The 17,522-nt window shown below is 37.1% G+C and overlaps 1 protein-coding gene across 1 annotated transcript in view; it reads left to right on the top strand.

The window, feature by feature from the left end:
* Window positions 1-1,077: 1,077 nt before the first annotated feature.
* Window positions 1,078-17,522, top strand: part of LOC140235021 (TBC1 domain family member 1-like) — a 119,240-nt gene continuing 102,795 nt past the window's right edge. The window contains exon 1 of the mRNA XM_072315060.1: window positions 1,078-1,857. Within this exon, the coding sequence (XP_072171161.1) occupies window positions 1,189-1,857 (669 nt within the window). The 5' untranslated portion in view covers window positions 1,078-1,188. The remainder of the gene's footprint in view (window positions 1,858-17,522) is intronic.

The raw sequence follows: 17,522 nt of genomic DNA, 5'->3' as shown, positions 1-17,522 counted from the left end.
GTCATTTTCTGTCCATGGGTGTTTATGAAATTGTTTTCAGCTGAGGTGTATTTTTTATTAGTCATATTTTTCTTTTCATTTCCCCCTCCTGCTATTTTCGTAAATCCAAATTATGCGATGCATGTAGTTATGAGACTCTTCATAATTTAAATCTAAGTAGACATCTCATGCTGTGTCACTCGTTCACATCATACGCGGTACATAAAGTATGCAGAATATATACATAGTAAGATGACATCATTATCGCAAGCTGTTTTTAATACGACGCCGAACGTCTGGGTTGTTAGAGGAGGGCTTTAAATACGCACTTAGCTGAGTCACTTCAGTGTTTTTCACCAGACTGAGAGAGAAGGTGGAAAGGAAACACTGCAATGAGCTTCCATTCGTGCGCTCAAATTGTCCAGATGTGAAATATTTCCCTGTCTCCTCATCAATTTCACTGGCAGGGGGGAATCCCACTGATTTGCCTGTGGTGAGCTGTCCCCTGCCAAATTTGTTGAGTGACTCACCTCATAGCTATTCTTCGGCGCGAGACATTCCGCCCAATCAATTATTAGTCCGTCCACTGCGAGTAATATTGCATAAGGAGTCGAACTGACTACTGATACAAAGTTCCTCTAATATTCAATTCAATTTAACTCAGTCAATAAAGGATTGGAATAATTTATTTTTATAAATCACATAAAATTAAATTTTTCAAATATCATTGTATAAAATGTTGTTTTTAAATGATAAAATCTGACTAAATCATTTCGTATACATCATCTTCTGCAAGCGGGCAACATAACAACTGCTAGTACTATCGATATGATCATCAGCTGGCAGAAATTTCACGCATGCGTACTTTCTTTAGGAGCTAGATACGAACCAAACTCGGTTGGTCCTCCGCGATCCACGATCCGCCACCGTGTCCGCCACCAGCAACCCAGCCAGCCGCGGCCGCCGATCCAATATCGCGTTTGTATGCACGCACGCACGACGACTAGCGCTTGTAAGTAGTGAGCTGCTCATGCATGCTAGCTAGCTGCCCGCGCCCGCTTGATAAACCGTAGATTACCGGTGGCATACTGCTTACTGGTAGCCAAGCTATGTTTCTCTGATGCTCGGGACACTTTTGTTAACTCAACAGAAATATTTCCCCTAAATTACTAACTACTCTGTGGTTGGGATACCGTTTCAACCGGCACTATGAGTTCGAGCAGTGCTGTGGATAGAGACCCGTCAGTTGAAAGTGGAGTTGGAATTGTTGAATGTGAGCCAGATTCACCCGCACGAGCAGGAGCTCAGCCAACTTCTCCACCCGTTATTGTCGTGGCTTCGGGAGAGGAGCCCGCGATCGCTCCGTCACCTCGCGGTCGGCCGTCGTCTGCAGCTGGTGCTACAGCTACAGAGACTACAACTAGATCTACTAGATCTAGGTCTTCTTCCCCTTCTCAGTCTTCGACGTCAGAATCTGGTAAGATGTCAAGTGTTGACGGCAAATCTTTATCCCCTCTCCAGTTTCCAAGACCACGGGCCAGCACTAATTCGAGAGACAACTTAAAGCCAGTCGTGTATGAGCTGACTTACTACGGGAACGTGGTGTTAGATCGCAGAATCACACAGCCAATGCTACCATGGATTGTTACTGAAAAACGACGAAATGGCGGATTGGGACATGCTCTGGTCTTACAAGTTTCTTCCAAGGGTGCACTTGGTATTTCAGAAAGGAAAGGCTCCATTCTCTTTGAACATCGTCTGCACAATATTTCAAGGTTCGCAAGAGGACATGACAAAAAATGCTTTGGATATTTATGGCGACCAGACAGCAATGAGAACTTCAGATGTTTTGTATTCCGTGCAAGTGATGATGACATGGTGAGTTTCAATTTATATTACTTTTGTTATTTCTCTCTCCTTCTTTAGATTTGATTGTGTACATTGAAACATGCTTGCTTAACCTTGCCTATAAGTATAACTATTTAAGTATAGAATCTAAACTGCGATCAGCCCAAACATGAAGCGCTCCCACAGAATTTCTTACAGATTACAACTGTTGTGGAGTGCGTGCCCCAGGAGTCAGGATAGAGAGTGCCTGCTGTGATCCATCAAGACGTCAGAAAGTATATGATACAATTTCTGAGCAGACAGGGCAAATATTTCTCAGACAATCCTGGATTTTAGGAGGCTAAAATACACCATACAATACTGTGGTAGATCCCTCTATATCCTAGGGCTATGTCATCATGGTCATGTTACCCTAACCTAACCCTAACCCTAAAGGTGTAACCCTAAACTCTAACCCTAAATCCTGTTTCCAAGTAGGTTTAAAGGTGCATGGTCCCGGTGTTTTAGTAAAATGCGTACGCGGGTGCACGGCGCAAGTTTCCTATAGAGACCTACGCTATCGACTCCTCTTTAGCGCTTACACTTTGGCCCACTTCCCCGAGTCCGAAGAAGTCCGATCCACTGCAGTCAGTGGTCCGATCACAGTTCGGCTCATAATTCGGCTGAGGGGGATGACAGCTTTAGCAAACTTCTTTTGTGATGTCATAATAACAAGCGCATATGCACGCACCCTGGCATTACTACAAACTGCACGATGCGCAGAGAAGACAACAAAGGCAACGTTACTTAGCAACACCTACGCACTTTACTCTTGATGACAGCTCAACTTCGGTAATCTTCGTATCAATGCTAATGGTGATCGGCAGTATCATCAACAGCGCCCTCTACACTACCGGGACTATGCCCCTTTAACGGGCCGGGTTTGTATGGAACTCTTGCCTGGCTTTCCATAGTCTGTATGTATGGCTGTGCTGAAGTTAGAAGCCTAAAATAGTTTAGCCCTTAAAACCCAGAATTGTGTCTGAAGTGTAGCTGCAATGACCAGATGACACCCATTGGCAAAACTTTTTAAAGAAGTTTAACTTTGAGAACACTTTGTGAAGTTTGACCCTCTAACTGTTACACTGGCAGCCAAACTTCTCCTAGTTTTAGTTCTTGATTTAAAGGTGTCAAACTTTTGATCACTGGTGCCCATATGCAACAAAAAGAAAGCATGTGCTGTCTGGCAGCTTACTGATTATATTGTTGCAGTGAGTAGATACACTGTACTACTCGCAAAGTTCTACAATTGTAGTCATGTGACAAACTTCACAAAGTTTCAACATTTCAGCTGTGTGCGTTCAGGCCGCACAAACTTTGAGAAGATACGTATGGTAGGGCTAGCTAGTATGGGGGTTCAGGAAATTTCCCTGGTTTTAGTGGGAAGTTTCTGGAAAATTTTCTTGAAAAGTTATAGGGGAAGTTTGCGTTCTGACTGGCAAAACTTTTAAGGGTTTTGTGAGTTTGACTGGGGCTAGTGACTCAGTCAGGTTTTGTCGTATCATATATATGTACCAAGGTAGGCCATTGAGCCCAAGAACTTAAGTGCTGCTAGTGATGTTTAGATCAATGAAAACAGACAGAAAGGCATGCTCTTGTACTGTTACAATGTAGATCTACTGTACATTGTAGAATTAAAAAGAAAAGTATGTCAGCGACAATAAGCAGTGCAGACCATATCATAAGTGGTCATTCCTTGTTGCTGATAGTGATGGATAATATACCGTACAAAAACACATGGATTCTACATTGTACATTTGCTGGTCAGGGAATACTACATGTGTACCTGAATAATTGCAAATTGCTCATAACTTGCAGATTTTCTGTGAATTTTGACTTCACTGTAGTTTGAATACAATATGATTCTTTTATTGGTATTTTTATTTCTACTCCTTTAATGAAGAGACAATTTAGATACATTTTCCTGTAGGTTAAGAGTAATGCGACAGTAAGTGAATTTGCTAAAATTCTAACATGATGATATTACTTTTATTCAAAATGCAATTTATAGACAAAGTAAGCTTTTTCACATGTATACAACTGTACTATTGTGTTAGATGTTCTAATTGATACATGTATGTCATGATTATTATAGTTTATAAAGTGTAGCATATGAATTGTGATCAAACAGAACTAACCCTGTAAACGCAGAAATTTTCAAAGTACATCAATTTTTGTGTATTTCATGCTACTAATGGCGAGGAATTCTTACATTACTTTTATTCAAAATGCAATTTATAGACAAAGTAGGCTTTTTCACATGCAACTGTACGTAGATGTGTTAGAAGTTCTAATTGATATGTCATAATCAATATACACATGTAGTTAATAAAGTGTAGCATATGAATTGTGATCAAACAAGACTAACCCTGTAAACGCAGAAATTTTCACAGTACATGAATTTTTGTGTATTTCATGCTACTCATGACGAGGAATTCTTACGTGTAAATCACTAAAATGTTGTCGCAAAGTTCTCTGCATTTAACCATGGGTTGACAATTAAGCAGTGCGAATTCAAGAGCCTGAGAATATGTTTTTAGCCACTCAGTGCGAAAAATTAATCGTGTAAAAGTATCAATGTTTACTGTATTCCAGACAAATGTTCAGAGAGCAGACTTTTGATGGTGATTTATTCAGTGTGTAATTACTGTATGCAGTCATACTCCACACAAATCACCTTCTGATAACTCTAAAGTTTGCATCAAAGCAGACATGTAGGTGTCATTTTATGAATTTGCCGTCATTTTGACTTACATGTACAAAGATTTTTTTTTTTTTTGTTCAGTTTGTTTTTGCTACCACCATGAATTATCTTGAATAGACAAACAGAACATGCCATAACGAAACTAGAAACTTAATGCTATGACTCTGCGCATTGCCTGTTTACGTGAATCATTTGTGGGTCAGTTTGGTAAAGTGTGTGATATGCCAGTTTGTTTGCCCTGGAAACAGGAACTTACAAGCAACCCATTTTTTTTTTTTTTTTTTTATCTTGCTTGGGAGCTGCAAATCCTTCTGTGGGCGTGTTTCTGGTCCAGACAGCCATTCATTGGCACTCTGTTTACCCGCTGGTTTAACATTTACAGGCTATTGGGAGACTTCCTCATACAGTGTTATGGTCTGTAGCAGTCTATTATTATCTTTATGTAGACAACAATGGGTGACATGCTGTGTGGGCACTTTTTTTCTTTTTTTTTTTTTTTTCCTTATCCAATATTCCCTGGTGTCTTCGTCATTTCTTTTTCTTTGTTATTTTCTGTTATTATGTGATAAACAATAGTACACAATTCTATGACTGATTGAGGGCTTGAAGGAACCACTGATACTGTTCAAAGTGAATGCACTGTAGTTTCCATGTCACATTTTAGGATGTGAGGAGAATGAACTAGGAACAGGAAGAGCACTGCACACTGCTTATTGAAAACAGTTCTTGACATGGATTACTTATCTCTTGATGCAAACAAAGAATGCCAATCAGCCTGCATTAGCACAACTATAAGTTTGTATATCACTCTAGTAAGAAAGGTGTGCATTTAAATCTCAATCTCAATTTCAGCTGGCCAAAAGGCAGGTGGCTCGTACACCTGTATCTTAGTGTCAGATTGTGTAAACCAGTAGTACAGATGTGAGTTTACATATTGACGCTGGCTCTGTTTTGTGACACCAGGAAAATTACAATGTAACATACCAAGAAAATACAGTCCATACAAATTGTAATATACACATGAAAAAAAAAAAGTGTAAACTTTGTTTTGGTAACCTGTAAGTGGTCAGGACTGTCCTGTGTGACCAGGAAAGCACTCCCGACCAGAGTTTGTAACAAGTGTCTAGGTATACTAAACTTGCATTGATGTGGTTTGGATCTACAATAACACAGAAGAGTACTCTCAAGTTTGCCTCTTTCAAATTATATTTGTCTGCAGTATACATCTTAGTCACATATTTAGTTCTAATATAATTTAGAAATCAAATGAATTACTGTATGACATTGGGGCTGCAGTTCACATAATTATTGTACGTACATTGTAGGTAATAACATATTCTGTATACATGGTTCAATGCATGTGATTGCCATGCAAGTGGTTGTATGTAGTGTGTTTGTACAATGTACATTTTGTAGAACTTTTCAAAATACTAGTAGCTGAACTCCAAAGAGCAAACTCTACTTAATCCTGGCAAATACACCAAAGTGTAGCAGAAGATGCATGAACTTAATGGTTTTCTTGCAGGTTTGCGTAGATATTATGGAGGAAAATGCATAAAAATGCCGGCAATTTTTGATGGTTGGATGCTAATCTATAGAGCACAATTAAGAATAGGAATAATGACAATAATAATACAGACATTCTAATGCCCAACATATCCCCTCAAAGGTGCTCAAGGCGCTCAATATATGGAATGCAATGTACATAGTACAATGTCATGAGTTTTCATTTCATGGGTACTGGTACTGTACTAGTTTTAATGAAAAAAAAAATTGTATTCATGGTCAGAAGGTTTGAATGGATTCTAGTATTTGATCTACAGTGTACAGGTATATGCTTTAATAGCAATAGTACCCTAGCAATATGAATATGACAGAAAGGCATGACTAGAGTATTGTAAAATAGAACAATGTGAATTGATACAGAACTCAATACAATGAAATTTGTCATCATACACAACTGCACAAATGCATGGCTTGCATTTAATGCAAAGTCTGTTCAATGTAATGTACATTGTAAAATCTGCATTTGAGTTTTGATATTGGTTGTCCGATCGAAACATCTGCTACTACACTAGTTTCTTTTATTTCGCCGTGCACATCAACTTCAAGGGGATCAACAGAACATTGTGTGTCACGTGTGTGTGTATGTGTGTGTATGTGGTAGCAATTATGTACACTCTACAACGTGTAGTACATTTTGCATGGTTCCAGTAACAGTGTCTAATCAACAGCTTTCAATCTACTGTGTGCCAGGCTGATGCATTTTTTTTTTTTTTTTAGCTCTAATATAACATGCTAGGAGGATGTGATCTGTTACCCATTAATCCAGTGATCAAATATCACATGAACCCAGTTAAAATTAAAGTGACACCATCTGTTTTGGATTTTGTCCTTACCAATTAGGAAGTGGAATTTAGGATCTTCAGCTTGCCTATAAATGACAAACAATAAAATATGGGGTAGATAATGCAACAGGGATTTGTGCAATGAATGCTGGCATACATATCATATAATAAAAAATAATATGTGAATTCTGAATTTTTGTATGATAATGAGGTTGTAGAAAGATGCTTGAATCAGTTATCCATGACATTAGTACAGTGTAGTACTAACTGACATTCAGAGGATTCTTCCTTTTTTCCTTTTGACAAAACTCAGTTCAGCTCGTACTTTACTTTTTTTTTGAAAGGACAAAGAGTAGCAATAACAAGAAAATCAGTCCAATTGTCAATGGTGGGAAGAAATAACTTTATTAACTACACCTGTAGGAGGAAAAAAAAAACTATTTTGTTATCATTTAGTCAGTTAATCAAATTAACAAGGTACATTATAAAATTTGTATTCATACCAACTCTGATCACAATTTTTGGAGCTTCTATTGCATTTACCAATTCCAATGCAGATACTTTAAGATTTATGTGATTACTTTAAATATCACCATGTGAAAAGGAATAAACTTCTGTATCAATTTGAAATACACGTATAGCCATTTCACTCACTGTCATGTGGAACTACTTTGTAGTGCATTTGTCTGTAAAATGCACACAGTGTAATCAACACATTATACAAGGTACAGTACCATTGGTGTTTGTTTTCTGCCACTAGAGTAAAATATCCCGTTTGCGGCAGTTTAAGCATTGTTAAGAGTTTTTCCAACTTGTAAACAAATCAGGCAAATTATTTTCAACCATTTCATATATCATAGATAAGATTATTCATTAACGCAATTGTTTTCATGAACGAAATTTACCATCGACTAACGCAGTTTTCATGATTTACCATGGCAAAACCCGGCACAATTTTCGCCGATAAGGGCGATTTGCGACGTAGTATTTCTGCTTGCGGCACGATGTACAATCCCTATGCAATACGCGCGTGCTCCGCGATCTTTAGCTGAACGCCTTCACATGTATCGCGAACATTGCGTAAGCGCCAATTCCCATTGCGAAAGCACGTGAAAATAGCGTGCGCACATGCATTGGCCGCAAACAAGATCGCACTTCTGGCGGTGCTGTTGATGTCTTTCTCGTGTTTTTCTCATTTTTTTCGATGGTAACATCCACTTTCTGAAAAACATGGCGGCCCACATCGGCTCGCGAAAATTCTATTTTACGTGAGGATATGTTTTCAAAATCCATGAACATCGAGAAAACGAAAAAAAATCCAGTTTCTTGGACCATTGTTTCTTAACTGTTATGTTAAGAAGTATCGAAAATTTCATTTTGGATGCGATATGTTGTCATTTAGGTGAGAAAATTTCACTTTCGTCAGAGATCGTGCCCATTTTATCGGTTGGTTTTTGTTGATTGCTAGTGTGTTAGTATATGTGTAGTGTGCATGTAACAGTGCAATGCTGTGTTTAGCTGTATATTACCGTGTATGTTGTAACTGCCGCGAACGGCTGCACGGCCGCTTACTGACGCAGTTACTCTATTTCTGGACAATAACAATGCCCTTGGATACCCTCCTCATGTGTACTTATGTAGTACCTATTTATTATCATCTCATGGTGCATGTTGCCTTATCACAAGCATTGAATACGTTTTCAAATTTATGGCAATTGCATTGACTCCACATCAAGAGCTCATTTGGCAACAATGCATGTCAGTTCCTTCAAACCTTTTGATGTTGTGGGTTTGAAAGAAAAGAAAGAAAAAATGGAATGAGTCATTGTATACATACGCATCATCGCCTTTCCCAAAAATCATTGATTTTTGTCATTGTTTAATGTAATAATCACTCTAATCTGCACATGTGGACATGGCCCCAAACTAAATACATAGCCTAAAAGGAGGTTGTGGTTCATATCAACATAAATTTTCAAATATGGAATTATCATTTTTTTTTATATATAAAAGGAGCAGACTCAATTAAAGAAGACATGTACACTATATCCCCCAAGCAAGGTCTGCTGTCTGTGAGAATTTTAATGAAAGACACCAAAAACATGTTGACAATTCAGTTTCTTTCCTGATATCTCATCAGGAAATGACTGCAGCATTGCAAATGTTATTGGCAGTAGGTTAGGGTCTCAGATAAAAATCTCAGATGACTTGATATTCTTTTCTCTCAAAGTCAAAATGTGATCACAATTATATCAAAAATATCAATGGCATCATATTATGGGATCCTTCAAGCAATGTTAAATTAACCCTATCATGTGATTTTAAAATAGAAAACAGATTATACAATGTTTGTTTCATACATGTACATCAGATCAAAATTTTACTGGAACAACTGTGTATAGTGCATTCACTTGATCAAGACTGTTGTGTCAATTTGTCTTGAGTACAATGTCATTTTGCATGCATGATGTTTCTGTGATATCATACACTCTTGTTTGCTCAAATTTTGATTAATCTGTTGCCTTGATTGATGTAGATGTCATTCCTGTTTTCAAGTGGGGTAACCATATTGAAGATTATGAAAGTACAATGTATTTGTGTTGAAAAGGCAATTAATGGATTTGAAAAGTTAAAGATGGTGATAATCTTAATACAAATCAAAACTTTTGTGCTTCTTTTATCCTATGTTGATGTTACTGATTCACTTCAGAGAAGAATTTTAAGTATGCTGCTGCAAGATAAAGCAATGTTGAAGCAATGTGGTGTGTTTAGTCGGGGGACCTCTGCTGCATACATTTTTCTTTCACTGTTGTACCTTTCTTGCAAAGTTTGCAACACCCACAGATATTGCAATGAAATGCAGGTTTATGAATCCATGACTATCATATTGTCAAGTGCTATCAGGTCCAATTGAATAAGATACTGTGAATTAAACTCTCAGACACAAATTACACAACCAATGTTATCTTGAACAAGTCTGAGGATACAATACCAGAGAGCAGTTCAATTCCCTTTTGCAACATTCTGCTGTGTGTATTGAAAATGCGCTGCAAGCATTGTGCAGTTGAATACAGCAAAGAGAACTGGCACAATATATGTGCAGGTGGCACATTTACATTTTCTTAAAGCGTATGATATGCGAGGCCAGGTTTCCTTGGCGATTGCACATCCACTGTGGTTTGAGGAGGGAGAATGTTAAACAGCAAATGTGTGATGGGTGGAGCCATGAAGTTCAATTTGAAGATGGTTCTTCGAAAGTGCTGCCATGACAATGAATTGAAACCCTGTTGATGGAAATGTGTGGCATGTTCCTCGCTCATCCTAACCTTGGGCATAAAGCAGAAAGGTGTTAACTCCACAGACTGCTGGTTAATGCCCTTCAAATTTTCCTCTGATGATATTTCTTGACTCTGCTCTATCCCCCATCCTCATCTGCATTGGAGCAGACATTGTGTATGAATAGAACTGTAAATAGCATGTGCTTTATCAGTACTGTTTCCTTTGTATAAACGCAGCATGAGTTCAGACCTACATGTGTAACGAAATAGACAAAATCTTGCTACTTTGGGGGTAGACTCATCTCATCTGAACCTGCTTACAAGTGCAGTAAACACTTTGGCTTGTGTTTTGTGCCAAGAGCACTGAGTAGTGAATACAATGTACTTTGTGTACACCTTGAAGCCCTGTACCTTTTTGTTGATGTTATTAAGATGATCAGTTGATTGTGCACATCTCGCCAGATTATTTCAGCATCAATGGTCTATCCTGGTGAGATTGGGTGATTCCCATCCTTCTCAAGGCTAAAACACATACATAGGGTATGAGTAAAGGGATTTAATGCATCTAGGGATAATGTAAAACATGATGACACGACATAGTAAAAATCATTTTGTGTACCATGGTAGCCCTTGTGTCATTATTGACTCAATTTCCCTGTCTTCTGCAATATTGTCTAAACAGTGATGTTAGAATATATACATGTGCATGTGTGTTTGTGTGCCTGTGTGTCTTTAGAAATATATTGAATTGATATCACAGTCTTTGTGCATTGTGCACATTTAATTTAATACTTGGGGCATTAAGCTGACGGTATTGTGTTCATGAGTAGATTTTGGGATAGTGCTCTTATCTCTCATGTCATTTCTCTTGTCTGTACTTGCCATTTGGTGAGATGGTTTCACAAAAATATCAGCCTTATTCATTGTGTGGTATGGATAGACCATGTATGCTATTTTAATTACCTTAATGTAGTGCATGGATGAATAAAATCATGATTCATTTCGAAATGTCACAGAGTATCGCTACTGAGAAAGTTGTATGGATATGGGAATCTGCATGTACTGTACATTGTATTAAACACATAATTTTTTGTTCTAAAGGGAGTAGGGAGTACAAGAGGTGGTGGATTTTAGTTTGAGGAGGAGATTTATGGGGGGGGGGGGTAAGGTTTAGTACGTTTCATAAGCAAAATCACATTTGGGTATTTAGGTAAATTAATTTCTATGTAGCAGTTTCTGGCAATTGCATACATTTTCCATGCATCTACAGTGTATTCTACAACTGTATGCTTGAAGTCAAAGCACTTTCACACAGGAATGGTAAATTTTCATAGAGTCATAAGTACAGCTGTATGTTTCTCTGCCAGCCTGAATGCTTGATCAAATGCTCACTTAAGTATTGCAGGTCATCAGTATGAATTTACAAGACCTGCATACATATGGACTTTTGCATTGTAAATATAAAGTGGGGGAAGTAGGACCCATTTTGCACTGTTTACTTGCAGTTTGCAAGCAAACATTTACATTCATGCACATTACTTTAAGCACTCAGGTCACTGTTCATTTATGCATAGCAGACTTTGCTCAAGCCACGTCATTTATAATGCCCCCCCCCCCCCAAAAAAAAAAAAAAAAAAAAAAAAAAAATCAACTTGCTGAGTTTGAGGATTGTGCACAAAACTTTATGTATTCAGGGAGTGAAGTTATCCAGAGTGATAATGCGACAAAGATGAAAGTTGATGTTACATTGTACATGTAGGTCTCGTACGTACTGCTAGCCTGCATACAAAATAAACAGATGTTTAATGCATGACATGATTTTCTAAGTCTTTCATTGCTGTAATATCATTATGCCTTGTCTCATGTTCAGATCAATATTTGATTCTGACTAGCTACTACTGATATTGATCCATCCAAATATCTGATGATTTTTCCAAATAAAGGCAAAAAAATATACCCCTCACAGTCTGAGCTGTAATGAAATTAGAATGACACTGTTTTAGCCGTATACGATGTACAGAATGTCTGTCAGCAGCCTTTTAGGATAAAAAAAAAAAACAAAAACATTTTGTTGATGTCATTCCTGTCTTCTGCTTTATAGCAGTGTATGTGATTGCCACCCAAGAATAATATAAGGAAAATCATTCCAAACAACTTATTGACAATGCCTGGTTTGTATTGTATACCATCTTTGGGTTTCTGGCACACAGTCTCCATGTCACTTTAATTGCTTGTGATTACTTTTTGTCTTTTGCCGAAATGTCAAGTTAGCAGAGTAAGGAAGTTGTACTGGGATGAGCATGCATCATCTGCATTTTAAATGTGATTCAGATAATGCTTCTTGCTTCATTAGTGAGCAAGACATGCTTTGCATGTAAGAATATCATTGTCAGAATACATTTTTTCACTTCCAGTAGGGAGAGCAAGGGAATTACAATGTAGCATTGCTCATGAGTCATAATAGCCTATGAAATATCTTAAAAAGAGAACAAAGATGTGGCTAGTATGATTCTGGAATTTCTCCATTCTTTGATCAGTGAAGTTTTATATAGCTTATCAAAATAATACTGTGAAATGCACCATCAGTATGTGGAAATTATGAAAGTATTCATTGTCCAGTGCACCTCTCGAATGTATGGTTTATAACTCAAATGTTGAATCTCCTTTAGAAATATTTGATTTCAAAGACAAAACTACAGGCTTATTCCCTTTTCAAGTACATTATACTGAAATTGTGGCTACATGCATGTCTTGCATGCAGTACATCACATGCATGAGTGGTATGTTTTTTTTTTTTTTAAGTGTCTTCATGCTTCTACAATTCTAATCAGTCTGTCGGATTAGTACTCTGAGCCAAAAGTCATTGGCCTGCAGTGAATGACGTCAACACTTTCTTTCTTCTGTTGTTGTTGTTGTTGTTTTGTTTTGTTTTTTCCAGTGAGCCTTAAAATACCGTGTGACAATTTTCATATTAAGTCAGCTACCTGAGAAATAACAAACCAGTATAGGAATGTGTGCAATAACAGAAATGGCATGAGAAAGCTATTTAGAAATAATAATAATAAAATCATATTTTAATAGCAGCCAACTTTTGCCAATTTTGTGGGATCTGTTCATCTTTGAAAGCAGAGGTGCATGACATGCACACCTGTTTTCTTCAATTCTTTGATAATTGTTTTCATATTTTGTTCCTAATGCCAAACTCTGCAATTTTGTAATGACAAAGGGCTGTTCTAGTGTCAGTGACATGACAGGTATTTTCTGTGATGTAAACATCCAGTTGCAGAATTCTTTCACTCCTTGAGTTTCCAAATCATGTATTCTAAATTTAGATTGGATCATGATTGCTTTTTATTTTCTCACACTGAGAAAGCAATTTAATTTTTCCCCCACCTGAAAGATGATGAGAAAGCAAATTCATATCTGTGACATATCATCACAAAAAGAGAAAATCAACAAAGATGACAACTTTAAATATCTTTAAACAACTTTAAATATCTCACAAACAACTTTAAATATCTCACAAAGATGACAACTATATCTCACAAATATTTCACAAAGATGACAACTTTAAATATCTCACCAGGGGAAGTTATCTCACCAGAATCACAACTTAATAATGCAGTGACAGCATTAAAATGCAAGTAATCCAATTGTGCTGCTCAGTGTAGGGAGAAAAACCTGCAAATCCAAACATACACTGTATAGCTCATTGATTAGATTACCAATCAGTTGAAATAGTGTTAGATGAAAAGGAGTTCTTGTGAAAACACCAGTAAGAGCAGTTAAAAGATCTGTATTTTTCAGATCAACCATGTATAACATGTGGTTTATCAGCACCACTTCCTCCTGGCCAATGATTTACCTGTAAAAAAAGCAGATTGCACATGTGTATGCAGATAATCATCTACATACTGTGTTGTAGGTAGGCCTATGTATAGGAGGGATGGGGTGCACAGTATTTGTGCCATTGGCTTATTGAGTAGATATATATTTTCCTGAGAACCTACATAGCAACAGCTACAATGTATATCATTGGCTCACTCCTGATGAATGTACACTTTCTGAACTTGGCAACAAGTTTGTGTGTGTTCTCCTGGAATAATAGATAAGGCCAAGTGTTGGCAAGTTTGTGATCATCGTAAACAACTTTATTATTCATGATATGCATAAAATTTGAAATGTTTGTGTATACTGATCTGGGTGAGATGGCATTCTTTCTTCTTCTTTTTTTGTTTTTTAAACATCCTAGTCAAGAATTTTTTGGTCATGTATTTATCCTTAGGATTTAATAGAAATTGCGTAGAGCTTGACATTGTAACATTCAAGAAATCAACACTACAGTCTGTGGTGTGGACCATGCACACATGTCAACATGGATGATTGTCCCCTGCTGAGCTTGGAAGAATACCGGTATATTTTGCGCAGATCCTGCATGCAGAGCCTAGAAGCCACCATGTTGATATCAAGGTAACGGATGTGGTCAAATTAATAGTGATAGCTGTTGACTGATTATAAATTGATATGTCAGATCATCTGTGATCACTGTCCCAGGGGTTTGAGCTGCCAAGGCAGTATACTTCCTCTCTTCTAGAAAACATTGCAAACCCAGTTGTTAGGATGTGTGATGATGTTCTTGTCAACAAAACTAACATTTATTTTGTCAGGTTGGTAAACGTATTAGGTCTGAATCCTTCCCCCCCCCCCCAAAAAAAAAAAAAAAGAGAAAAAAAAGAGAGAAGAAATACAAGAAATGACTGATAAGGGTAGGGATATTACTAATATAGATGGACACTTAATTTTCCGTGTGCATCAGTCATCATACCTGCATATAATTCGTGAGCCTTTCCCCTTGTAACTATTGCTTCATGATGGATCGGTCCACATGTTTAAGTGGTTGCACAGTTATACATTGATAGGTGCTGGGAATGTGAAACTGCACCCTGATCAAATTGTGAAATTTTGCCCTTTGTTTACAAACAACGCACATACATTTTGTACCCTCACTTCTGCCTGGCTGTCTCAGAACAAACCGAAATTCTGACTGCGCTCATGTGACTGCATGCAGTCACGTGGTGGTGCTTGACAGTGTGTTCTCCCATGTAACATTTGAACTGAACATTCCCGTTCATTCATCATGACTTGAATATTTCTTTTTTATTTCAAAATCAATATCCATACAAAATTTCTCGCAGCATGATGTAATAACAATAATAGTAATAATGATAATAATAATAATAATGATAATAATAATAATAATAATAATAATAATAATAATAATAATAATAATAATGATAGTGATGATGATGATGATAATGATAATAATGATAATAATAATAATAATAAAGTTCATAATAATAATAACAATTTACAATGTAGCCAATTATTACATTAAATGCCTCTAAGCGCTAGCAAAAACAAAATAAACAATGTTTTGTATAGGTGCACTCACATTTGTAGAATGGAATTTACATTTATATCAGAAGATATGAATGTGATTTGCTTCTCTTTTATTTTTTTGTTTCTTCTCCTTTACAAGCGAGTTTGCAACAAAACAAAAAAATTGTCACTCAGTAGCAGTCTCTTGTTTATCTGCCAAACATTTGCCATCATTAGGATGAAGTTAGGCACAAAAAAATTTATAACCTGACACATGTATGAGTCTGTAGATAGAGCAATGAATAGCATCATTTGGCAGGTGAAAAGGTTGATTATTCATGATTCTTGTTAGGGGTGTGCTGGAATCACCTGATGGGTCATGAGTGAATTTTTGATGAGCGTGTACTCATTTGTGCAAAGTATGAGTCATTCCAGCACATACAGTGGCGTATATAATGTTTACAGATTCTTTCTAGCCAGTGGCAATTCAGTGTAAATCATTACCGTATCAAAGGGGATACTTGCACGAGTAGTTTTTGGCATTCAGCTAGGTAGGATTAATTTCATATGTTTTTAATTCAGCGGAATCAAGACATTAAAGGGGATGGCTAGTAACTGATCAGTGGGAATCAGTGGGAATGCTGGAGGATGATTGTTCCAATCCTTGAGGGATTCATTTCAGAGTACATTATATATCTGTTGTTGTGTGAAAATTATTTGCTTCAGAATGGTCTCATATTCAAGTAATGTGCAATTTAATGTTTCCAGGTTAGCGTGCCTGGTCAGTGTAATCTGCACATTACTTGAATACGAGACCGTTCTGAAGCAAATAATTTTCACACAACAGTAGATATATAATGTACTCTTAAATGAATCCCACGAGGATTGGAACAATCATTCCTCAGCATTCCCACTGATTCCCACTGATCGGTTACTAGCCATCCCCTTTAATACAACATATGATAGGCAAAAACATTTGAGCATGCTTTTATTTTCACACTGGTTTCTGTTCTCACGAAATGCGTGACAATTTCCACACTGCAAACATTTCTTCCTTAACACTTATAACAGTATAAGTTCTCTCTGTTATTCTGAAAGATTTAGAAGCTGTTTCATGATGCTTTGTAGTCAGATGGTCATGAAAGGAAAGACTGGGGTACTCTTTAAGTATCTCTGGTATACAAATGAGATAGTCAGCTTCAATATAGATGTAGTTGGAAGCAGAATGTTAAAGATATGGAATATCAAAGTTTGATACTGAATTGTGATATTTTAGGGTACCATGCGATGGTACTACAAAACCACTTGCCCTCTCATTCAGGGTGACCTAAATTTGTTGTTGGGCAAGTGAAAATGAATGGGTTCTTGCCTGCTCAGAATATGGGGCATTTGCTCAACTGTCCATGTTAGAGCAAGTGGGAAAAAATACACTGTGATACCCTGATGAGGAGAAAAGGTGATGTTCTGTAGGACTCACACCTGTAAATAAAATGGAATGTCCCAGACCCCTTCACAAATTCGTACCAAAGATACCAAAATAAATGAAGGAAAAAAAATAATTAAAAATCAATAATGCAGTTAGGCATAAAAGTGAATAGCTGCAGATATTGAGTATGGATTCCTCTATAAGCTGCATTTTGGTTTTAAGATGAAAGCTTTTCTCATGGAATTTGAAGGGACTATATTTCTTTGGTGCATGTACAGAAAATAGGTGATTTTTTGAGTGAAAAGAACTCATAGTCTGGTTTTGCGGACCCTTGGACAGAGTTTGAGCTGAAGAACCCACCTTGGAAATTTGATGGATGACAGGGTATAGCTCACTTATCCAGGTTAGTGAAGATGAAACACTTCATTTCTCCCAGCAATTTTACAGAATTTTTTAAATTTTGAATTTTAACACAAATCTCTATAGGGAATTATTGACCCATGTGAGCCCTGTACAAGTGA

The sequence above is a fragment of the Diadema setosum genome, chromosome 11 (assembly GCF_964275005.1).
Source record: "Diadema setosum chromosome 11, eeDiaSeto1, whole genome shotgun sequence".
Lineage (NCBI taxonomy): Eukaryota > Metazoa > Echinodermata > Echinoidea > Diadematoida > Diadematidae > Diadema > Diadema setosum.
The sequence above is the reverse complement of the archived record's forward strand: the minus strand, read 5'-3'. Positions and strand labels throughout refer to the sequence as shown.